The sequence below is a fragment of the Podarcis gaigeae genome, assembly GCF_964106915.1.
Source record: "Podarcis gaigeae genome assembly, chromosome: 3".
Taxonomy (NCBI): Eukaryota; Metazoa; Chordata; class Lepidosauria; order Squamata; family Lacertidae; genus Podarcis; species Podarcis gaigeae.
Window position 1 is genome coordinate 33425240 of NC_139680.1, and position 25269 is coordinate 33450508.

General features: G+C 40.8%; 1 protein-coding gene across 1 annotated transcript in view; it reads left to right on the forward strand.

Moving 5' to 3' along the window:
• Window positions 1-20493, forward strand: part of PRIM2 (DNA primase subunit 2) — a gene marked incomplete at its 5' end in the record, with an annotated part of 70832 nt that extends 50339 nt beyond the window's left edge. The window contains 4 exon segments of the mRNA XM_083730304.1: window positions 4100-4226; window positions 6049-6131; window positions 14768-14836; window positions 19930-20493. Of these exon segments, the coding sequence (XP_083586430.1) occupies window positions 4100-4226; window positions 6049-6131; window positions 14768-14836; window positions 19930-20157 (507 nt within the window). The 3' untranslated portion in view covers window positions 20158-20493.
• Between the last annotated feature and the right edge of the window lie 4776 nt (window positions 20494-25269).

The window sequence follows — 25269 nt, forward strand, 5'->3', positions numbered from 1 at the left end:
TAATAGTGCTGTTCTCCAACACCATGCCATAGACCACTCCAGCCAGCTTGGCCAGGGATGTTGCTGGTCAGCAGAGTGGTCAATAAACCAGCAGCATCATCAGTTTGTCTCTTTGGCCCAACACCAGGTGCGGGATTGGCTTCTAAGAGACTTCCGAAAGAATGAGAGGTTTGAAACTGGAAGCAGGGACCAAACAGCTATCCCTCTGCCCCAGGTGGTGGTCAGTCCCTCTACTCACTAAACCTTCCCCTGCCACCACCACCCCTGACATTTGGGGCACCTTATATAAAGCTGCTTTCTTTCTCCTTAAGCTTTTAAATGTACTGCATATCCAAAGTGCTAATTTTTATTACTGTGAAATTTGTGGAAAGAGGAAGAATAATCCACAATACCCTAGAATGGCAATTAGTATTTAAATTTCGCTGGAACAGATCGTTCCTCTTTGCACAAGTCGCCAAGAGTCTAGCAAGTCATGTGTTTGATTAAAGCATCAGTTTGATTAAATTATGTTTCAGATAGGTCAGTTGTTAAAATGAAATGGTTGCCTCTGATTATATACATTAGTTTAAGCGGAAATATTGTTTCTTGTATTGGCATATTCTATACCAAGGTTTTTGATAAATATTTTTCAGCTTCGGGAAAGAATTTTGATGGTGCGGAATAAGTGTTCCTCATTCGCCGTGTCACTTTTCTGCTGCAACCATTCATAAATACCCCGAGGGTCATGCAGTCCACAAGACAAGTGATCCACCCCTGTTCAAAAAGGCTTCCTATTACAACATAGCTTTCAGTTTGGTAGAAGCTTTCAATTAACTCTGGGAGCAAGCTTAGTAAGTGGAGGTTATTTCCCTTGATTCCAGATACCAGGGCCTAGGTCAAGTGAGTGTAGCTCTAATCATGTTTCACATTAAGAGCCTTTAGACCATACCGCAGATTGTGGAATTGGTCATAGCAGTTTTTAGTCTGTAGGCATTTGACTCAAAAGACACCTCCCTTTGTCTTTGTATTGCATACTTACTCTCAGGACGATGCAGTAATTAATATGAAGGATTGTTTTGTACTGTTGGAACTAGAACATCCATCTGTTAACGGAATTAAGAGCCAAGTTGCTGGTTAAAGAAAATTATTTTGAATAAATATTGCAGTTCTATTACCATGAAATAATGCATAAATTAATAAAGCTAGTCAGTTTGCTTCATATATTCAGAATTAGCCCTGATCATTAATCAGTGATTGATTTCAGCTTTTTTTAAAACCAGGTTTCGGCTACTTTATTATTTTTTTATGGATGTCTGGGAATTCTTGTGTTCACAATAATAATGCATAGATGATAAAGGCCAGCCTCACCACTTTGCATCAGCCGTTTTATTTTCAACATTATATTATCACATTTAAAATAAAGAAGTCTGGCCTTGCAGACCTGAGGCCTCTTCTGGTTTAGCTGCAAAGCAGAAGATACTAATGAGAATGTCTTTGGGATATAATTATGTAGATTTAAAGAAGTGATGTACTTTTAATTATGCCCTGTAGCTAATGTAGATGCATATTAAACTAAATCATGCCTCTCTGCATTTCCCTCTGAAATTTCTTTTTTTTCTCAGGTCTTAAATTAGTTATCAGCTCGTTGGTGCACACCAAGGTTAAGTAAACTAGAGGAATAGTGGCAGATCAGATTTTATGTTGTGTTTCTAAGATGTCCCATCAGTTGGTGAACTTAATGGTCTTGGCGGAACACAGTTTTGAATAAAGCTTAGTTCCCCCAGGCAATTATATGATGTCAGCACAATACACTTCTGTAGAATATGAAAATACTGGATTATTTAAATGCCTTATTGAGGTATGTAACTTCAAATAAATGAAATGCAGGGTTTTCTCTCATGTGCAAGTCATTTGTTACAAAATTTAGCTGTGCTAAAATTAATACAGACTGCAGTCTTTCTTTTTCTGCTTTAACCGTTGGTTTCAAAGTACCAAAGAGCAAGATAGGAAACTTCCTTGTTTTTTCTTTGTATTTCATTTTGAGATGTCAGCCTACATTGATGTATCCATGTGACTCTGCCCTTAATACTCTTATCATTCCATTGGAGTCTTATCCTTTTCAAGATGTTTGGCTAATTAGTCTGTCAGCCTCTTGTCCAGTCTTGAACTCGCACTTTTGCAAACTTAAAGTATTTCCAGAAAATATCAGATTTGATTTAAGCACAAATGTGTGTCAAAAGTTATTCATAATGTTATGTATTTCCTGAAACGTAACATTTTCATACCCTTAATCTAGAATGCCAACTTTTATTGCTGCTAGATATCTGAAATATTACATAGATTCCATTGTAATTTTTATTAATGCCTGTTTTGCAAGCTTATAGTTGTGTCATTGTAGCCTGAGTTCAATTACTTAAAAGAAAAAGTGTCTGTTATGAAAATATCAGTTTTCCTTGTCTTACATAACAAAGCACACTGCTGTATGTTCCCTTCTGAATAGTTCGTAACAAACATTACATGTATCCAAATGTGTGTTTGAATGCACACTGTGGAAACTGCCATTTAAAGCAATAAAGCATTTCCATCAGAATTAAGTTGAATTTGCTGCCATGTGTATCTGATATTCATCTGATTTAAGGTAGTGAGAGGCACCACTGTTCTGTTGATTAATTGCTTGAGAGGTATAATTTTCATTTCCAAAATTTGAATAGTTGATCTCTGTAAGAACTAGGCTGTGAGGCAGTCTACAAAGTATTTTAATGCAAGTACCATGGTTTTTTTTTAGAAAACTCTGTGTGATTTGTTCACTCTATTCTCCTACTGTTTTGCTTAGGGAAAGAACATGTATTGTAAAATATGCCATTACATATAAAAGCCATTGCACCATTTTCACCTCTTAGTTAACTATAGAATAAAGCAAAGTTCTTTAGAACACTCCATCTTCTGCCTCATATAAAACCTCTGTATCATGGAAATGCAGTCGAAAAATAGGTGCTGGTGTAGCAAGGTTTGAGTAGCTGGTTTGTGTCATGGGCTGTTAGTATTTTGAGATGTCCTGTCTGTCAGTTTGATAGACAGGTTCATTAACTGCATGATTGACGTAGCAGTCAATCTGATCCTTGAAGGGCCTGTTCCCTCTTCCTTGGACTGAACTGTTGTACTGGTAGGAAAGAATAATGAGAGTTGAAGAAGATGGCAAAACCTTTTCTTTATATTTTTTAGGAGAGGCAGTGGGGATTTATTTTACTTTCAGAATTGGATTGTTAGTGGCATGTGCTTAATTATTGAAGGATAATATCCTTTTGGTTCATGCATTGTTGCTGGGAGTGTTAATTGGGTAGCTTTGCATTAAGATGCTAATCAAACCAAATTCCTCTCCTATCTCTAGTGGCAAGCAGAAGGTGTCCAAAATGTCTAACACTAACTGCTAAAAATAGGCTATGTGGTCCTTTACCCGATCTCTCCTGTGATTGGCTTTTGATGTGGATGTGACAGGAGTCAATCATGTCTATGGCATATGCTTTTTTATTTTTTAAGAAGCACCAATCTTCTGACCTGTTTTCTTGTTCAGTGTGACTAATGCAGACTTACATTGATTATCCCATAGCCCACCGTTGCTCAACAATTATTTGTTTGCTTTGCATTAAAATATTTGTGCACTTTTAGGTTGGAGTTCATACCTACCTCTCCGTTGCAACAGTCATTTTGGTACAGAGGTCCTTCTGGATTGCCCTGAGCTTAGACTTTAAAAACTCACAGTTTGTGAGTAAGAGTTATAATGTTTTAAAAGCTTGTTCTCAAATTGGCTGTCAGTTTAGCTTTGATTAATTTGATTATTTTTAATAAGCCCAGCAGAAGAGGTAATTATTGTAGAAAATTGAGGAATAAATCTGCAGGACCAACTTGCCATACTCAGAAATGATTTCCAAGTCCTATCGTGCCATGAAAAGAGTCTTCTGTAACTGCTACAACATGGCTGGCTGATAACATCGTTTCCATTTTAACTTTAAAATTGCTTAGCAAGGAGATATAATCAAATACAACCACTCAAAATCCCATTGTTTCATCCTTTGTAGTAGCTGAAATCTCTTGACACCACCCAATTTTAATTTCTATTTAGTTTGACAAAGGATATGCTTACAGCATCCGACATTCCTATGGAAAAGAAGGCAAGAGAACTGACTATACTCCATTCAGCTGCATGAAAATTATAATGTCCAACCCACCAGGCCAAGGGGATTATCACGGTAAGTGCTTGCACCTGACATGTTCACAATGCATGGGAACCCAAACTGCTTTGGAAGCCAGCTGATTGGCTGGCTGTATTACTGGCAGAAGCTAGTTTTCTGTGGCTTATGGCAGTCATCACTGTCAAGCCTAGTGTGCGGTTACTCTTCTGGTGATTTGTCTTATTACAGAACTAGGTCAAGCAAGAGAGATTCATTCAGCAGGGTTTCAACATGAAATCCACCAAGCTGTTTAGTTTTTTATTTCTCTTCTTGGTTCTGCTGCTGCTTTTCTATTCCCCAGCCCCCCAAAAAAACATGTCTCTCGACAAACAACAAAGTTCCTCAGTGCTTTTGCTTTGCTTGCAATCAATGCTCTTGCTTTGCTCTAAAACAGTAATAAATCATAGGCTTTTTCTAATAGCTTAACACTCTCTGGGATAGTATGAAATATTTCAAATCTTATGATCTCCCTAGAATAAAACACTAATTGGGTAAGCAGCATATTTCTATGACTTGTCTAAAAGTTACTTGGCATTGAAGCAGATTTCTTTACACATATTCAGCTTTCCCTCTTAAGCAGGAATCAAAAGTAACGTAACAGCAAAGTAATGTTCCACAGAAACCTTTGGTTTCATTTTAAAATAATAATGTTGCCCCCAGTCTCTGCACACACAAAGGTCTCTGGGACACTTTTGGAGGAATGGGACCTTAAAATTGGTAGACAAGGTCAAATTAAGAGACACCCCCCCTTCTCCACTCCTGGACAGTGGCTGGTGGGGAATCTGCTCCAAGAGAAGTCACCAGCCAATTACGGAAACTTGTTTACTCTCACCTCCAATTCTTCCCAGTCAATTAAGTCCAAAACCCTAACGTATGGATCTTCTGTGTAGAAGGTTCCTTGTTAATTGTGCTAAAGTGAAGGTGTGTGTGTGAGAGAGAGAGAGGGGGGGGGAGGAGAGAGAGCGTTTTCTGTGTGGTAAAGAAGGTAAATAAACAATTCCTTAGCTCCATCTTAATTTCAATGCATATTCTGCAATGCCATTTATGTTGGAATGCGCAGCTTGGACACCTCCAGACAGAGTACTGCATTGTTCAGGAGACAATTCTTTTGAAAAACTAAGGACATGCAATAAAAACTGAGGACGTATAATAGGAGTTTGATCTCTTTACACACTAATGATTATGCATTTACTTAAAATGTACCTGGTGATTTAACCACCAGTAATTTAACTGTGGCTGTTATTTCGTATACTAGCTAAGCTACGATACTTGGGTATTAAACCACTGTAGTTAGGCCCAGTGAAATCAATGAAATAAAATACACTTAGATACAAACACTACAGCATAATTATTTTCGTAAGCAGCATTTCTCTCCCTCCCTGCCCCCCCCAATTGACCCTCAAGTTGACGTTCTCATGCTGTTTAATAATATAGCTCACATGTTATCTGTGGGTTTTTTAAAATTAATTGTTACAGCTAAACTCCTGCAGCTTTTTCTGTTTGTATTATAGCTATACTATAATATCTGGGTGAATTTTCAAACTCATTTAGTGTGGAAACTAATTAAAGCAGTTTTCTGTTCAAGTGAATAAGAATCTTGGCCTACTTTTCTGTAACACATTATATAACTTTTGTGCCTATTAGTGCTATGATACCATACAGTGAACTAGCCGTTTGGAAGAAGCGTAAAGCTATTGCACACATGGGCAATTAGCTTTTGTATTAATAAGCTGCTGCTAGACAATTAAGGACTGCTTAGCCAGGCTCTCAAGTGTGCTGTTGTACTAACTTCTGAGTAAATAGTCTTGTTTGTGTGCTTGCCTCTCTTCTTTGTTGTTAGGGTGCCCATTCCGTCACAGTGATCCTGAGCTGCTGAAGCAGAAGCTGCAGTCATATAAAATCCCTCCCTCTGGGATTGCTCAGGTAGGGAATATTTTCTTCAGTTACAGCAGCAATGTGGCACCAGGTATTTCCTTTCAGTTTAGTTTAATACTGATGTATAATATGTGACTGACAATGCATGGAAAATGCCTTTTAAATCAGGTTGTAGTATTTGCTTCAATGATGTTCTCCCCCCCCCCCCAAAGTGTTCTTTTCACAATGCTGACAAGCAGATTGATAGTTTGGTTTTTCATTACTGTAATCCATCCCCCCCCCCCCCTTGTATTTTATCAAGGACGTTGAGCAGTCTGGTTTACTGCAGCTTAGAACCATAGAATCATAGAATTCATGGAATTGACCCTAAGGATCATCTAGTCCAACCCCCTGCAATGCAGGAATCTCAACTAAAGCAGACATGACAGAGGGCCATCCAACCTCTGCTTAAAAACTTCCAAGGAAGGAGATTCCACCACCTTCTGAGGGAGTCCATTTCCCTGTCAGACAATTCTTACTGTCAGAAAGTACTTCCTGATGTTTAGTCGGAATCTGCTTTCTTGTAACTTGTATCTGTTGGTTCGGTTACTAGCATTTTTATGTGTTTTTTATGTATTTTATGTAAGCTGCCCAGAGCAGACAGATGGGTGGGGTATACATAAATTATTATTATTATTATTATTATTATTATTATTATTATTATTATTATTATTAGCTTCCAGAGCAGGAGAAAACAAGTTTGCTACATTCTCCATGTAATGACAGCTCTTTAGTTATTTGAAGATGGATAGCATATCTTCTCTTTGTCTCCTCTTTATCAGTCTAAACATACCAAATTTCCTCAACTGTTCCTCATGGGGCTTGGTTTCCAGACCCTTGAACATCTTTTGCACACGTTCCAGCTTGTCAATATCCTTCTTAAATTGTGGCACCCAGAACTAGATGCAATACTAGTTGCAGAATAGAGCGAGACCATTACTGCTATTGCTTCTTACAGCCGTGCAAGCCTTTGGGAGGTAGAGACACAAGAGGGCATCAGAGGAGGGAGGGAAGGAAAGAAGGACAGAGGCCAATGTTGCCCGTGGCACCCCTGACCATCACCACACACTGGTTGAAAACCACTGCCCTAAACCATGCTTAATTCAAGGAGCTCTTGTTTCATTTTAAAATTGCAGCGTTGATCTAATTTCCAGCAGCACCCAGTCATGCAAACGCAGAAGGCTGTGAGATTTATCAGTATACTTCTTTAAGGCTTGCCATCAGTTTGTTCGGATTCTCACAACTGCTGCAACCTTTCCTAAAGTATATTGCTTCTGTACGTATTAGAAGCAAAATGCTGATATCACAGTGTGGGAAAATCTGACACTTTGGATTTTTTGCCCCAAAACTTTGCATTAAACTCTGGACCAGAGGAAATACTTCGTTTTAACTATTCAATTCCATACAGTAGGAAATTAGGGTCTGGGATTCCCCTGTTGAATATGTTCATAGTTTTGTGAGCTAACTTGGATATGCCTTTTGTTTATTATATCGTATAGCTGCTTTTCAGCCAAAAATCTTGGCTCCTATAAGTGGCTGTCAGTACTTCAGATCCCAATGCAAACAGCAATTAAAATGCAAAACAATCAGAATGCTTCTAAGGAGTGAATCCTCAGCTGAAGATAGATGAGGGTGTGATGGAGAGATGCCTGGCTGCTACCTTCACTTCCTCTGAGGACCTTGGCCACAGCCCATGGTGGCTGAAAGAATTGAATCTAGGCATGATCATTGGGGTGGGTTACTTTTCAGATCTGTTCCCAAGTATGTAAATGTTCCTGGGGATAAAGTGATGAAGCTCATGTTCCTTTGCAGCTTTAGCTTAGAAACTAATAATTTCTCGTTCTTTTTACACAGTAGTTGCATATAAGAAATGTAAATTGCTTTAAAGTGAGTGGGTGGCCTGTTTGTCTTTTGACTTAATGCCAAGTGCCACAATTTGTCAGGAAAGCATTTCTGCATGAAACATTTAAGACGTTTAAATGTTTTAAGTTCTCTCACACTGGCAGTGATAGCAATTTGCTTGCATCCCGCCCATTTTCATGCTAGGTTTCTCCAGGATATAGACAATTTGGCTTGACAAGTATTTTACTGAGATTCCACGTTGTAGGCCAAGTTTCATCACAGTAAGCAACAGTTGTAGTTTGAGATAAGATAATTTCTAGTAGTCAAATAAAAATCTCCAGTGTTGGTGTATATCTAGTTCTTTTGGGTGGTTCAAGTCATTAACTACGGTGGTTGGCATTAACAGCTGCTAAGGAAATGCTAGAATAATCTTGTACATATTCTGTAGAAAACCTTCAAATTTCTTCCCTTCCAAATGAACCCAGTTAGGTTAGCTGAAACTTCTTCAAGGTAACCCTAACACATCAGAAAAAAGTGCAGCCCCCTAAACTAAGCACAAGAAAGCTACACTCATAGATTCAGTTAATTAGTCCTGCTAAAGGTAAAGTGACCCCTGACCATTGGGTCCAGTAGTTACCGACTCTGGGGTTGTGGCGCTCATCTCGCTTTATTGGCCGAGGGACCCGGCGTACAGCTTCCGGGTCATGTGGCCAGCATAACTAAGCCGCTTCTGGCAAACCAGAGCAGCGCATGGAAACTCCATTTACCTTCCCGCCGGAGTGGTACCTATTTATCTACTTGCACTTTGACGTGCTATTGAACTGCTATATTGACAGGAGCTGGGACTGAGCAACAGGAGCTCACCCCGTCACAGGGATTCGAACCGCCAACCTTCTGATTGGCAAGCCCTAGGCTCTGTGGTTTAACCCACAGCGCCACCTGTGTCCCTTAATTAGTCCTGCTAAATAATTGCTAATGTAACAGGGCTTGCCCCCTAAATACAGATTTGGTGTTTGCGCTGACAGAACAATTGTCATAGTGCTACATTGAATTCCCATACATTGGAATATAGGTCACCTTGCTTCAGCGTACCTCAAAAAAATAATGTTGACTCATATTTCTCTGCTACTATTGCTTTAAATTACTGGTTGACTTTTTCTCTGCAGCATTCTTTCTGCAAAAAAGAAAGTTCTATACCTGTCAGCAAGTCTCCTTGTTCATTTTCTCTATATGTCTTTATAAAAAATATTTATACATGACAAGCTTATTGTATACCAACTTGATAATATGTAATATGTGCATATTGCATATAAGTAATATATTTATGTATAATATATACAAGTATTGTAAATATAATATAATATTTGTAATATAAATATAAATTGTACATATAATATGTGCAAGTACTGTGTGTGTGATGCAAAGCAAGCGTGCATACTTAGACTCTCAACAGGCATAACAATTCTGTGTTAAGTAATGCTGGTTATGGGCCTCCTAAAAGTTCCTTATAACAGGTATAGGCAAACTCAGCCCTCCAGATGTTTTGGGACTACAACTCCCATTATCCCTAGCTAACAGGACCAGTGGCCAGGGATGATGGGAGTTGTAGTCCCAAAACATGGAGGGCCGAGTTAGCCTATGCCTGCCTTTTAGGAAGTAAGTCTGATTGAACACATTGAGGTTTCTAAGTAAATATAATTACCCATACTTTATTAATTCAGTCCATATAAAAAGCTATGATACTTTCTTTACATTTCATTGACTTCATGATTCTTGCTGCCAGAAGGAGCAAGCAGATCTTTGGGGGTTGGGTAAGGTTACAGATTTATTTGCAGGAGAGCTATTTTAGGATCTTTGACTATGGAGTAATGTAGTATTTCACAACACTTGCTCCAAAACTAAGCTCCAAAACTTCGATTCCCTTTATGTACCTTAGGAGTGTGAAGGCAGGCATGTATAAATTCTGTTCAGCCCCATGCTGGCCAAAAATGAGTCTATTTTGGTGTGGGGTTTTTTTGTAAAAAATTGAGTTGAATCCCTATAGGCTATCAAAAGTGGAGCTCCTGTAGATTTTTCATGTTAAATCTTAGAAATAAAATGCACAAAGAAAGACACTAGCGGTTTGCTTCACATAAGCAAATAAATGAAGGTTTTTGCAAAGCCCTAAGAGAACAAGCTGAGGTGTTGCGGAATTGACCTGGAACTAGGGGAATATTGCTAAGCATGTTCCAGTAGCTGCACCTCAATCACATTTTAAGTCACCTTTGAAATAAAAATGAAGGTTAGAAATAGATAAAATGCAACAAATTCTTTGCTGGAAAGATTGAGTCTTTTAAGAACAGAAGTAACTATTTTATTTGAAAATGGCTTCAAACTGACCTTGCGTACCTGAAAATATCTGTGATTAGGAAGGTGAAGCCAATTAACTATTTTAAGCTTGTGTGTGACAGCAGTGCCCCATCATCTGATCTCAATATCTTTTGAGTTACAGTGCTAAGAAATTGTTTAATAGTCTCTCAAGTAATGGAAAGGTGAGGGTTCCAGCACTTCCGTTAGCTTTTTAGAAGAGACAATTTTAGTATGTGTATCTTTTCTCCCTCCTTGACAAGATGCACTTGCCGAATTTCTCAGCAGTTGTTAAAGGTACAGATGCCTTGGGTTCCTTTGCTACAAGAGAAATAATATGCAATGCTTCAGAAAGTAAAGGGATGGGGTGGGTAGGATTTATAGCATTATTTTCATTTGGCCACAAAATAGTGGTTTTATATTTGCTTGGGTACAGACAGTTTCCTTGTGCTAGAATGCATCATGCAGTAATTAAAAAAAATGTATTCTCCTTGGCAGTGCTGGGAAGGCAACATTTAACAGGTCAGCTGTCAAATCTTTTTTTGGAGGATTGAGGACCAGTTTGTTCCAACCTGCAGTGTGGATATCTGTCACCACACTTCCTACACCTGGGGATTCCCAGAATCATAGCTGCCATTGCAACAAAATTGGGCCATTGGATTAGCTACATTTCAAAGCATTGCTGCTCAGTGTTAATTATGGAAAGCACATGAACCTTCGTGGGATTCAGGGTTGTTGCAGAGCTAAGCCAATAATCACAAAAGTTTTGTTTGGCTAGAGTGGTTTCCAATTTCATGGTAAAATCTGCCACAGGGAACTCGGCCTATGCTGTGATGCTTACTAAGGGGACTGGGGAAAACCTGGCAATCATTTTGCGCTGAGGATGGTGTTCCAGGCTGCTAGGCAAAGAGCCCTTTAAGGATTTGCACATGCAAAGCAACATCCTGTATTCTTTTCTCTCTCTTTTTTTGGAGGGGTGGGGGGATTTCCTAACAGTGGCCTCCCAGGCTGATTTTTATATTTTAATTTCTCTTGAGCATCTGAGTTGGCCTCTAAAGCAGATGGAAAGGAGTAAGTGAGCTGCTCTTGGTAAAAAACAACAACAACCGTACTACATGTAAAACAAGCCCCATGCCTCTTGGGACTATAGCTTAAATTTCGTATCACCTGTGTGACTTCATCCCAATGCTGCCAGGATTATGACAAGAGAGGAACCCTCATACATTCATGGTGTGAGTATGGGCACAGTATTTTTGGTATAGTTTCTAATATTATTGATCAACCATTGAACCCAATCCCCGCTTTGGCCCTTAAGTCAATAGACACCAGTCTAGACCCTCTCCTTATACAGAATGGTCCAACTGTCCTGCTGTTTACTGCTGCCCATTTATGAACCTACCCAGACCCTACAATCATCCTCTCAGGCCCTTCTTAATGTGCCTCCTCCATGAGAGGTCCGGCAACACGAGAACAAGCCTTTTCTGCAGTGGCTCCCCATTTGTGGAACGCTCTCCCTAGAGAGGCTTGCCTGGAGTCTTCATTATACACCTTTAGGTGCCAGGCAGAAATGTTCCGCTTCATCCAGGCCTTTGGCTGATTGACATCCAATGCCCTTTTAAATGTGTTGTGGGAGGGGGGATTATTGGTTTGTTTTCGTTCTTATTTTTACTATGTATGCTGTGTGGTGTTTTTTAATATTGTAATTTTATGTTGCGCACCAGCCTGAGATCTACAGGTGAAGGGGAGCATACAAATTTAATAAATAGAAATAATGTATACTATGATCATCAGCAGTGCTTTCTTCTGTGGGTACTCAAAGGTAGGCACCTTTTCTTCTAGGAGAAAAGCGCTGGTTTTAAGTGTGGCACTTACTGTAACAACTTCATGCTGAGTGCCAGCACCTTTCTTTCCTAGAAGATAAGCACTGATCGCCACCTGTTTAATAATAATAATAATAACAATGATAATGATAATTTTTTATTTATACCCTGCCCGTCTGGCTGGGTTTCCCCAGCCACTCTGGGTGGCTTCCAACAGAATATTAAAATACAATAGTCTATTAAACATTAAAAGCTTCCCTGAACAGGGCTGCCTTCAGATGTCTTCTAAAAGTCTGGTAGTTGTTTTTCTCTTTGACATCTGGTGGGAGGGCGTTCCACAGGGCGGGCGCCACTACCGAGAAGGCCTTCTGCCTTGTTCCCTGTAACTTGGCATCTCGTTGTGAGGGAACAGCCAGAAGGCCCTCGGTGCTGGACCTCAGTGTCCGAGAGAATGATGGGGATGGGGACGCTCCTTCAGGTATACTGGACTGAGGCAGTTTAGGGCTTTAAAGGTCAGCACCAACACTTTGAATTGTGCTTGGAAACGTACTGGGAGCCAGTGTAGGTGTTTCAAGACCAGTGTTATCTGGTCTCAGAGGTCTAGCTGCTGCATTCTGGATGTAGTTTCCAGGTCACCTTCAAAGGTAACCCCACATAGAGTGCATTGCAATAGTCCAAGTGAGAGATAACTAGAGCATGCACCAGTCTGGCGAGACAGGTACAGCTGTAATGGGATGGTTTGGGGTCTGGCTTTTTCTGGGTATCTGCGGCAACAAGAAGGGTTGTTCAGATGCCAAGCTTGGCATGATCGTTTTGACAAGGTATGGTCCCCATATATCAGCTATGAAAATAGAAGTACAGTCGTACTTTGGTTTTCGAACAGCTTAGTTCTTGAACATTTTGGCTCCTGAATGCCGCAAACCCGGAAGTGACTGTTCTGGTTTGCGAACTATTTTTGGAAGCCGAATGTCCGACGGGGCTTCTGATTGGCTGCAGGAGCTTCCTGCAGCCAATCAGAAGCCGCACTTTGGTTTCTGAACATTTTGGAAGTCGAACCGACTTCCAGAACGGATTCCATTCAACTTCCAAGGTATGACTGTAGTGTTAATGTTAGACCTCCAGACACTTGTGCTTACTTACAGAGAGGCTGTGTCACAGATATTTGAAGCTTTGGCAGTGCATTCAATGATTCAGTTATTTGACAGCATCCCTGCTCAGTTTTTCTTCTCAGATGTAACTGAAGTAAGCATGCAACACTCTACAAGTTTTATTGGAATTGATCAGTGTTATTTTAATACAATATTCTACAAAAAGCAAAAGGTGCTGTTCCATCCATCCATCCTTTAGCCAAAATAAGTTTTTTACATCATCAAATGTACTACATAAACTTGATGCACTGATACAAAATGTGCTGCTGCTGGGTACCATTTCAGTATCATTCAAAGCAGCATTAACACTTTTAATTAGCAAAGCCAAGTTTTTTATATATTACATTTTATTATCTGTTCCATTTCAAAAGCACATAGACGGTGCCAGACTTTAGCCTCTTCTGGCAAGTTGATTTGTTTCCCCCAAGATATGTAACAGGATGTGACAAGAAAGGCAGACATTTAATCAGTTGCACTTGTAGCAGCAAAACAAACCCAGTAAGCACTTCTTTGGCAGCATTGTAGCTTGATATATTCAGCAAATATTTGTACATCTGTCAATAACTATAAGGCATCCTCCAATAATGAGGGCAGTAGGGATTTGTGCCGGAGTTTATTTCTGTGCTTGACATGGAAAGGTCAGCCTTTTGAAAAGGAGTGTGAATTTGCATTTCTCAAGAATTTTCTCTCGGCTGAGGCTATCTCTCAGTTCCAGCGGTTTCCTGAGCTTGATAAGCAGGGAATATACAGTTTAATTATATAGCAGCAGAGGGGGGAAATGACAGACAACTTAAATTTTCAAATGGCGTTGCATTCTGCTGATAAGAATGAATGTTTTATGCAGGACAGAAGAGATTACATGAGGTAGAATTGGAAAGCAAATTGTATTTACAAGAGATAGAGAGATGTTTCTAATAGGAATTCAAAACAGATGATTTCCCTTTCGTGTTCTGAGGAGCATTGCTAGAAACAACTTAACTTTGAGAGCTGATCTTAGAGAGGGTAGAAATGTAGTGCTTTCTGCAACTTCTTTTCTGGATTACTTCCACCACAATTTGTAGTTGGGAGCACAGTTGTATTATGTTGTACACGTCTGAGCAAGTTTTATCCAAAATAAATTATAGCCGCATACTTGATTAGTTCATATTTCAGTTGCTCAAATGGTGGATACTTATTTGAAATAATGCAAGAGATTTTGCAGCGCAATATGTTCTGACAGTACACATGGTTCCTCATTTTTCTATGTCATTTGTGAAGTAAAACTGTTGATTTCTGGTTGTGAAGGCAGAACCTCTTCTCTGTCTATGGATAATCTGACTTCAATTCTAAGTGGGAGGAAAATGTCAGCAGCATTGTATCTTATAAGACTACAGATTCTTGTATTATGTCAAACCCTGCCATAAATTGTAAAGGTCATATGTTCACATTGCAGAACATTTCAGCTGTTTTAAAGACCCTTTAAATATATCGATCACTTTCCTTTTTCTAGATTTTGGAACTGGTGAAGGGCATGCACTATCAGTTGGCCTGTCAGAAGTACTTTGAGCTGACCCATGACGTAAGTGGTGCTTATTTATCAGGCGATAATGTGTCTCATTATTGGAAAGACTGGTGGCAGAAACCCTGTGCGAAACTTCAGACATTCTGTTCACATTCACCACGTGCCACCATCCTTGTTAATTACGCTGAGTTAATGAGTATATAGCAGATGTCTTTCATTTCATGTATGGATCGACACTCCGCATTTGCTAACTGTTTAGTGCATACATAATCAACAAATATGTTATGAGGTTATGCTGTTTTATTTTGTAGCAAAACTGTTTACATTTATGGAGTGGTGTTTCACTGGTCCTAGCAAACGAAATGTAGATAAAGCAATAAGACTTGATTTCTACATTTTTTCCTTCCAGTTTTCCCCTCTTACAGGATGGAAGAAGACACAGTTCCAAGTTGCATTTAAAAAAGTACATAAAGATTGATTAAATATATTGCTAACAGAAAACCTTTCTCCCCCCCGCACCCGAACTCCACCTTTGTCCAAAGACACCATCGATCCATATGTCTTAATTCCAGTTCTTGTATATTTAGAGTGGTTTGCATTATTCCACATAGACTGAAGGAAAAAACCCCATATCTATTTACATATTACATATCTGTTTACATATTTTAAAAGTCATACACCTCCTCTCAAATGTCCATAGTGGTGTTTCCAATTTGCCTGACCATAACCAAGGGGAGTTACCGTATTTTTCGCCCCATAGGACGCACTTTCCCCCCTCCAAAAATGAAGGGGAAATGTGTGTGCGTCCTATGGGGCGAATGCAGGCTTTCGCTGAAGCCTGGAGAGCGAGAGGCATCGGTGCGCACCAACCCCTCTCGCTCTCCAGGCTCCAGGAAGCTATCCGCAAGCCTTGCAAGCCCGCGGGAGTTGCCGCGGGCTCGCAAGGCTTGCGGGCAGCAGCCTGGAGCCGCGGCGAGTGTCCGCAAGCCTTGCGTGCCGGTGGGAGGTCCCGCCAGGCGCGCGAGGCTTGGGGTGGCAGCCTGCCGCCTGAAGCATGGAGCCCTCCGCAGTGCTCCCCGTGCTTCGGGCGAGTGTCTGCAAGCCTTGTGCGCCCGGTGGGAGGTCCTGCCGGGCGCGCAAGGCTTGGGGCGGCAGCCTGCCGCCCGAAGCACACGGAGCCCTCTGGAGTGCTCCCCGTGCTTCGGCGAGTGTCCGCAAGCCTTGTGCACCCGGTGGGAGGTCCCGCCGGGCGTGCGAGGCTTGGGGCGGCACCCTGCAGCCTGAAGCATGGAGCCCTCTGGAGGGTGCCCCGTGCTTCGGGCAGGTGTGCGCAAGGCTTGGGGCGGCAGCCGCGGCTGGGGGGGGGGGAGAAAATTTTTTTTTATTCATTCCCCCCCCCCCAAAAAAAAACGCAAGCTCCGGGACAGCTGGGAGGCGCAGCGCGTCTTCCCGCTGTCCCCGGACTTGATCTGAAGGCTGGCGGCTGGGAGAAGAGCGCTTCTCCCCGCTGCTGGCCCCACAAGTGCCTGGGGGGGGAAATAATTTTTTTCCCCTTTATTTCCCCCCAAAAAACCTTGGTGCGTCCTATGGGCCGGTGCGTCCTATGGGGCGAAAAATACGGTATTTGTAATTTGCACCTCTCTTCCTATTTCTATTGAAGGACAAGTAGCAAGGGCCCGTCTCCAACTAAGGGGTGAAAACCCTGCACACCTTTTCCCTGCTTTTGATTGGATAGTTTTCTCTGCCCCTTTCCCATCAATTGGGAGGAACTATAAAATAGGATGATTTCACGTGTTTGTCTGTCTCCATTTGCCCCGGGAGCAAGGGCCTTTGAATATGTTGCTGAACATGGATGATCAGTTTATTTCTGTATGTAAAAGATGCAGAACATATTGTGTAAAACATAATAACTTCTCCATCTTGCTGGGCAATACCAAATATTTATATAATCCTACATCCTGTTCTCCACAGTGGCTTACAAGCTGTTTCTTAGGAAGCTCACAAACAGAGCATAATGGCAATCGTTCTCCTATAACAACTGGTATTCAGAGGCTTCCTGTATCTGAACCTGGAGGGTACCATAAAGCCATCATGACTTGTAATCACTAATAGCTTTGTCCACAATGAAAGGGTGGTGTGTGTGTGTGTTAGTCCCACCCCACCCCCAATTGCTATCTCGATAATAGTGCTGTCCTTGTTAGCAAACATTTTGGAGGCCATTTTGGATTTAGGTTTGCTGCCTTTCTTGGTAGGTTTTGCATTTGCATTTGAACCATGGTCAGTTCATCCACGTAGAGCAGTTGTAGGGAACCTCTAGCCCATGGGTCTGATTAGACCTGCTATTTTTGGTCTTACTGAAAAGGAAGACATTCTAAACATGCTGCTACATCTTCCTGTCCACTGGATGCCAGAATTTGATGGCTTTTTCTGTTGCCCTGTCCCACAAAAACCAATCAGTCATATGTCGCCCTTGGTGATGAATGAAAATATTTATGAATACAGTAAGAGGAAAAAATGAATTTAAATATAGAAGAATGCTGAGCAAAGCATTGAAATTCAAGGTTACGCTTTCTAATGTAGAATATATTCTTTGTTACTTGCATATTCTTATTTTACTTAGAAATGTATCGAGAAATTGGGAGTGTTGGTGCCACATTGAACTTCAAGTTTTATTTAAATATAATGAAATTACTTTCTGGTGCCAAAATCTTAAAATTGAGCCCCAAAAGTCAGACTTTAAGGAAAAATACTTAAGTTATCACTTGTATTGTTACAGCTATAACAATATGGTGTTCTTAAAAGGAGACAGAACAATTATATAACCAACACAAAATATAAGTGATTAAATTTATTCCTTAATCCATGGTTAAGGAAAAGATATTGGTGGCATTGCAATTCTAGTGCCCTCTGTGAGTCACAGAGACCAATAGATTCATAGTTTTCATAGGGGCAAATGGAGGGAATGAATTGTTATTCTTACTTATGGCAAACTGCTGGAATTGTTCCCATTCAGGTTTTTGTTTGTTTGTGTGTCAATTATTTCTTTGTCCTAACTAATAAACTGGCGCCTTTTTATATCTAAATAAATGTGCTCTTTGTGCTTTGATAGCTATAAATGTTTTGCTATCATGAGTGATTTGGCTGAGCCAATATTATTAATAAGGATAATAAAACAGATGTGCTGAAGCATTTTTTTTTACTAAGCTGTCAAGCTCATTTGGTTGCAAGCAATATAATTAGAGCGGCTCCGTTTAAATGGGCAATGCTTATATCCCTGGCTAAAAGGAAACTGCCACTTGCAAATGTAGTTTTGCAAAGACCAATGCGTTTGATATTGTGGTTATTGTTGTCTTTCTAATGGCTTTCCTTTTCCAGGAAATATGCATCTTGTTTATGTTTATAGACAAAAGGATTGATTTGCTTTTTTGATTTCTTGGTGGTCAAAATTTAGTTAAGAGCAAGTTATTAGAGAGAGAGAAAGCGTGTAAATAGCAAGGCAGCATACAGTATCTGAAATAATTCCATATGGCTTTGTATTTTTTGTGTTGTGTTTTTTTTTTTTTGTAATAGCAGCTTGCCTCATTATCACTTGCCACTTTGTAGCTTCTTGATTAAAACTCCAAGAACACACAGGTTCAACACCATTGCTTCAGATCCTTAGTAAAACCACACAATACGACACCAAAAGGAACCCAGGCTTTGTGTTACGGAAGGACACTGCTTAGAATGAACAGAATCTGAGAAAAGCTTTGAGGCCTTAGTAGATGAAATACAGAGCAGATGAAATAGAGAGACTTGTTTTTAAATCCAGTGTCCTTTACCTCATGTCAGTTTAGATTACAAGCTTTGCTGTGTTTTTTGTGTTTTTTTTACAGGGCACGATAAATGATGTGGGGCCTCCCTCCCTCCTACCTCAGCTAGACTAGGGCAGGGGGAAGGAGCCATTTAAAACTAAATGTCTTTTCAGGTTTTTCTTTCAAGAGGAATTAAGGTCAAAATGTTTTTGAAAAGTATGTAGGATACATTAGTAAACTTCGTTCCCCCACCAAAAAAAAAACCCCAAGCACCCGCCATCTTTAAAGTAGAGCTTTTACTTAATATCTCAGCACTAATGCTTTATGCAGCATGTTATAAACAGAAGTTTATTTTTATTGCTACTTGTTAAATCACCAAGAGGTTTCAAAGGAAGCTATTCGGAAATGCAGTGAATTTTTTTTTTTTTTTAATGTTTTGAAAATACGTTCTCCACAGAGGAAGTAGCCTTCTCTGAATAAAACAGCTAGGGCTTGCCTTTAATGATAGCTAATTTAATCATAGTTTGAATGTGTGTGTTTTTGTGTGTGTGTAAAATCTGTTCTGAAGATAGATTTATTTCCGTGAGATTTTGGTGGCTCTGATGTTTGCAATGGCTTCTACATTTGACTTGTTGGTAAGAATTCTCTGTTTTGATCTGTAAAACTACCAGCGATTTACTTGTCTCCCCACACAGAAGTGTAGAATTTGAACCTGGACACGCTCAAATACAATTGAGTAGAAAGAAGATGCAAGCCTAACACTGAGAGCAGTTGTTCTCTTAACGGGCCATTCTCTGGATGTGCCACTCTACAACCTTATATCCACTTACCTGGGAGTAGGACACATTGATTCCAGTGGGACTTACTTTTGAGTAGACATGCATAGGCTTATGCTGTGAGTGTGCAGTTAGGACTTTTCCTTTTTCTTTCATTGGTGTGCTACTTCACCTGAGCAAATACTTGTTGTTGTTTTATTTACAGCTGGAATGAATGTTTGTGGCTCCCATAGCCAAAAAGCTAAGTGAAACTTCAGCATTACCTGCAGTTTATTATGCAATTGCCCCTTCGGATTGTGGCCTGTGTATTTGTCTCTTAAAAAACAACAACAAACAAACCTGTCCTCTTAGGTTGCTGTTGCAACAAGACAGGGAAACTGAGTATCAAAACATGTTTTGGCTCTTAGCAGCTTTTATCGAGCAATGTTTCACAGAGGCTGAACTAATGTATAGCTTTCCTCTCAACGCTGGCTATCTCAAAGCTTGAACAAAGTGAAAATTTTAGTGTGCATTTCAACTCAAGGGTGTGTGAAGTACAGTGACAGAGCATGTTTTTCCCTTCTTCTTCTTTTTTGCACAGGTCAATGATACTGGGTTTTCTTTGAACCACCCAAATCAGTATTTTGCAGAGAGTCAGCAGCTACTCGGTGGCATCAAGGATATCAAGAAAGAACAAAGGCAGCCCGAAAGCTCCCAACCAAAGCACAGCAACCAGACAAGTATAAATAAAACCTCCACTTCCTCTTCTGTAAATACAACAGAGGAAATGGAACTGGAGGGACTCGATGACTACTTTGCTGAAGATTAAGAAGCATCTGTTTCCATTTTGCAACATACTTTTTACCATCTCTGTATTTTGAAGTAGCTCTTTTGAGGGTCAGGAACTGGCATCATGGTGTACATAGGCCTCCTGAATGCTGCCTTAAACAGAAAAAGGAAAACACATTGTCAAGCATCCAGCTAGTGCATCAGTTTTGAAAAGAAAACTGCAACGTCGTTTGCAAGATCGAACGACGGTGCATTTCCATTTCTGTGAGCAAAGCCCTCTGTGTTGCTAAACCTCCCACCTCCTCCCTGGGCTCTCTGTTACCGTGCAGCTTATTTCCTTCTCTATTTTTCTTAATAAAGCGGATTCTGAAATGTAGATGAATGGATGCATTGCTTGCGGTTTTTAGGTGATAACTGCTAGATAGCATTACATGCAATTCATAACAGCTTATGAATGGCTTGTAGAAATATACAAAAGCTGTCTTGCTGTGATCTGAAGTAGCAAAGACTGCTGTTTGAAAAAGAAACTAGGTTTTAACTGCATGATGCCAAATATATTTACACTTAAATGGGTGGATTGGTCATAGCCACCATAATTAAAATGAAGAGCTTCACATCCATTCACATCATGGGTTTCCGTCGCCTCTCAGCTTCGTGGAGGGACAATTTCTGTGTCTGTGTATTTTGACAGAACAAATTGTTTAATAAAAAAAATCAGAGTGTAAGAGGAGAACTGAATTTGAACCAGAGCTTTTTTTTTTGCTTTCATCTCCTTTATTGAAATTCATTAATAGCATTACAAATTTAACTTCACACATACACATAAATACAAAGAAAAAATTTCTTAAGTTGAATTACTATAAGATGGTAATTTAAACTTCAAATTCCGCTTAGATTTCAGCGAAGCTAAAATCAAATAATATTACATAAAATAAAATAACATATATCAAAATAAAATAAAATGTTAAAATAATTGTGGACTTCCCATCATTTCCCGATATAGTTGACATTTATGATTTTGAATGTACTTATAATTATTACCTTACTTTTAACGTGCTTTCTAATACTTTCTTACAACATATCGTACAGATTTTTCTTTGTTTCTTAATGCAAAATTTGGCTTATTTTGCTTATTTATAGAACTCATTAGGCCTGTTATGCTTTGATACTGCTCTTATTTTTCAGTTCTCATATATGCTACTAGCTGGGCCCAACATAGGTAGGCTGGGTGAAGTCCTGGTTTAAGCTGTAGTTGTTACTGCTACTCAGAAAAGACAGGAACTACGGTAAGAGGACTCATCATGTACAGCAACTCCAAAGTCTACTGCAGCTCACTTGGGCTGGTAGTCAAGCTCAGCCAAACAGGGATGTGTGATCTTCTATTAGGGATGACCAAATCCACCAATGTTGGTTTCTTCTGTTTCCATTCTTAAGTTTAGTTAGAATGGTTTTGTTTCCTACATTTTGTATGTTGCTTTCACTAATGTGTTCATTTTTTATACACACTTTACCCAAGTTAAATGTGTTCGTGTGCACATTATTCGGCTGGAGAACTGCATTGCTAAATTTGGATTCTGAAGGATGGCTGTGTTTACGAATTGCTTCAGAAAGTGTAGATTTGGTAGGCAAACTTAATAGAATTAACCCCCTTCTGTGTACCCTCTGCCTGAGTCCTTTATCATTCTCCTTTTAGTTACCCTTTCCCTTTAGCGTAATAGGGACGCGGGTGGCGCTGTGGGTTAAACCACAGAGCCTAGGACTTGCTGATCAGAAGGTCGGTAGTTCGAATCCCCACAACAGGGCGAGCTCCTGTTGCTTGGTCCCTGCTCCTGCCAACCTAGCAGTTCAAAAGCACGTCAAAGTGCAAGTAGATAAATAGGTACCGCTCTGGTGGGAAGGTAAACGGCGTTTTCGTGCGCTGCTCTGGTTCACCAGAAGCGGCTTAGTCATGCTGGCCACATGACCCAGAAGCTGTACGCCTGCTCCCTCAGCCAATAGAACAAGATGAGCGCCGCAACCCCAGAGTCGGTCATGACTGGACCTAAAGGTCAGGGGTCCCTTTACCTTTACCTTTTACCCTTTAGCGTAAAGTACACACATCTTAAGAAAATCTATTAATTTGGACTGCAATCCTTCAGTTAGGGATGTCCCCATATTGTCCTTGGCCCTATTATGCTAATTGGTCACTTGCAACACTGCAGTGTTGGTGAAACTCCCATTGGTATTGTATATACTTGAAGCCCCAAAGGGGGAAAAGTCACTCCAGGTACCAGTTGCTGGAAACCATAGGAGAGTGCTCTTGTACTCAGGTTCTGCTTGCAGGATTCCCACAGGCATCTGTTTGGCTACTGTGAGAACAGGATGCTGGACTAGATGGGCCAATGGCCTGACCTATCAGGCTATTCTTATGTTCACAGAACACAATGACACTCACAACTACAAGGGCAACACCTCTGACTCCCACCAATCATAAGGCAGCACAATGATGATGCTTCCCTAAAAGCAACGGAAGCCACAAATACACTTATGGCAACGGGGAGGTGCAGATGAAGGTGTATCGCATTGCTCAGGCCTTTCAGGAAAGGTAAGATGTATAGAGGATCTGTATGTTTTGGTTGCTGTCGATGTCTTAAGGTTTTAAGCTGTTTATGGTTAAGTTTGATTTTGAAGCTTATTTCTGCCATGGGATGCCCTACTGTCGAATTCTACAGTGTAAGTTCTTTGGGGCAGGGGCCTGTCCTCTTTCATTTGTGTAAGAACTACTTTTCTTGCAGTACCACATTGCAGTTAACGCTTGCCATATTTATTTCAATGCCATGTTAAGGAAGTCCAATTCTTCAAAGTGTTGGCTTTCTTGTTTCTCATCCTCCGGTCCCTGTAAAATCACAACCCCTACGTCTCCAGATGCTTGACAGAATTTCTAATTTTAGAGAACGGTTTGGGCTGCCTGGCTGTCTCTTCGAGTAGTTAGCTCACTTGTTCCTCATCCTCGATGCCTATGTAGTAGGAGAACAGTGGGATGATAAGGCTTGTCGTGTTTTCAGCTTTTCTGTTGACGAGCTGCCTTAGGAGCATCTTTTGTCTTTGGCTGTACTTCAGCCGGGCAGCTGAAGAGGAAATACTATGGTTACGCTGGAGATGGCATTACCTTTTGTCTGGGCTCTTAACATTTCATGCTTGTGCAGCCATTAGCTGAAGGAGAGATACTAGAAGAACAGTGTTTGGGGAAATAGAAGAGCCTGAGGTTAATTGCTCCCGAGAGAAGACTTGCTTGGCACTTCTTACCCACAACAGAATGCCGATCGGTTGATAGGTAAGTCTGGGCTGCAACTCTGGAGCGTTGACCGATCCTCTGAGGCTGTCACTTCCCATCCAGCTCCACCCCCTGCCTTGAAGACAAAAATTCCACCTGGAATTTATTTCTGCTGCTTATAAGCCAAGATATAACAAGGATGGGAGTGTTGACATTAGGCTGTTGCATGCTTTCTCTCTCTCTCGCTCTCTCTCTCTCTCTCTCATTCTGCGTTGTAGACAACAACAAAAACAATTATAACACACCACAACTTAACGAACTGCAGCATTATAGTCCTGGTTAATTGTCAGTTGAATGCTATTTTTAACAATATTTTTTTAAAAAAAGTTATTAAAAATTGCCTTTCAAGCAAGTTTCCCACAGTGCTCTGCGCCCTCTCTGCAAAGTCAAAACAGAATAAAAATAGCTGAACTTTGCAAACATGTAAAAAGCAGCATCAAAACCATAAGCTAGGATTCAGTTGATTAAAGGCGGGGGGAGCTCAGGCTTCAGAGCCGAATGTGACCCTTTAGGGTTCTCTGTCTGGCCCCTGGAATGCTCCCCAGGCCCCATGCTTCCCTCAAATTGTCTCAGACCACCAGTATTTTTGCCTAGCTGGAATGAGTCTTTGAATTCTGATAATGCCTCTTGCTTCTTCAAGAGGGAGAATAAAAGATTCAGAGGGATGTGGGATTGTGTGTTATTTTGCTCCTATACCTCTGGCCACACACACTACTGACATGTGGCCCTCAGAAGATCACCCAGAAAGGAATGAAATTCTTGGGCTGGGGGAAAAAAAGATTGCCACACAAAATGGTGGCAGAATCTTGCTCTACAACAGGGGTGGAGAACCTCTGGCCCGAGGACCAATCTTGGGCCACCAAGAGGTCCAACATGGCCCATGAGGCTGTTTCCCCCCAAACTATAAACACCTGTAAATAAGTTGGTATCATGTGTGATGTCAGCTGATGGGTGGGAGGGCACATATCAATGTTACTTTGGCCGTACTTGCCTATTCCCATGAGGGAGCTGGTGCTTGCAGCCAAAACAGAATTTTAATTCCTGCTTTTCATCTGATGAGTGTGTGCATGTGTGAAATCCAGTTTAGTTTTGACTTCCAAGTGCAGGAGCATGCAGCCGAAGCAAGCAGCCCCAAGGTGTTTTGTTTTTTTGCAAACATCAGTTACAAGTGGGTTCCTCCCATTCACAACCAAATGCTTGGAAAACACAGGCTTCTTTCTCCCTTTCCCACCAGCTGATTCGGGGTGGGGTGGTGGTGGAAGAAGAATCACTTTTCCAGCCCTGTGTTTGACCCCTTGCTCTGTGGTTCCCAAGTGGCTGCAGGGTGCTTGGGAACCCTACACAAAGGATTATGACAGGTCAGTGGGGACAGTGAACCTGCCAGTCAAGTGACACCTTAATGATTGCATGTGATTGGCAGGTGGGTGGTCCTCTCACCCTGCCAGAGCTAACCCACAAGGTGCCAATAGAGGTTCCCTATCCCTGCTCTGTTATGTAGAATCTAAGAAGTTGCCCAGGCAGCTCTACAAGCTATACAACAGAAGTTCAACATTGTTGGATTTAGCACAGATCCACAGGGAAAGGCTAGCTCTAATCTTCTGAGTGTAGTTAATTGCATAAAGTATGCCTCTCAGCGCTTCAGCGGCAGAATATTCATAATGGGTGCTATCCAGAAATGGCTGTGAACTTAAATCCCAGTGCATTCTGTGCCTAACTTTCCCTGATCAGTCCCCCATGTGTACTGCAATTATTGGAACTGGAAAAGGTACCCCCCCCCTTTAAACAGATCTTGCATTTCCCTATGAAGTCAGCACAGATCCCTCTGGTGGAAAGGGCCTG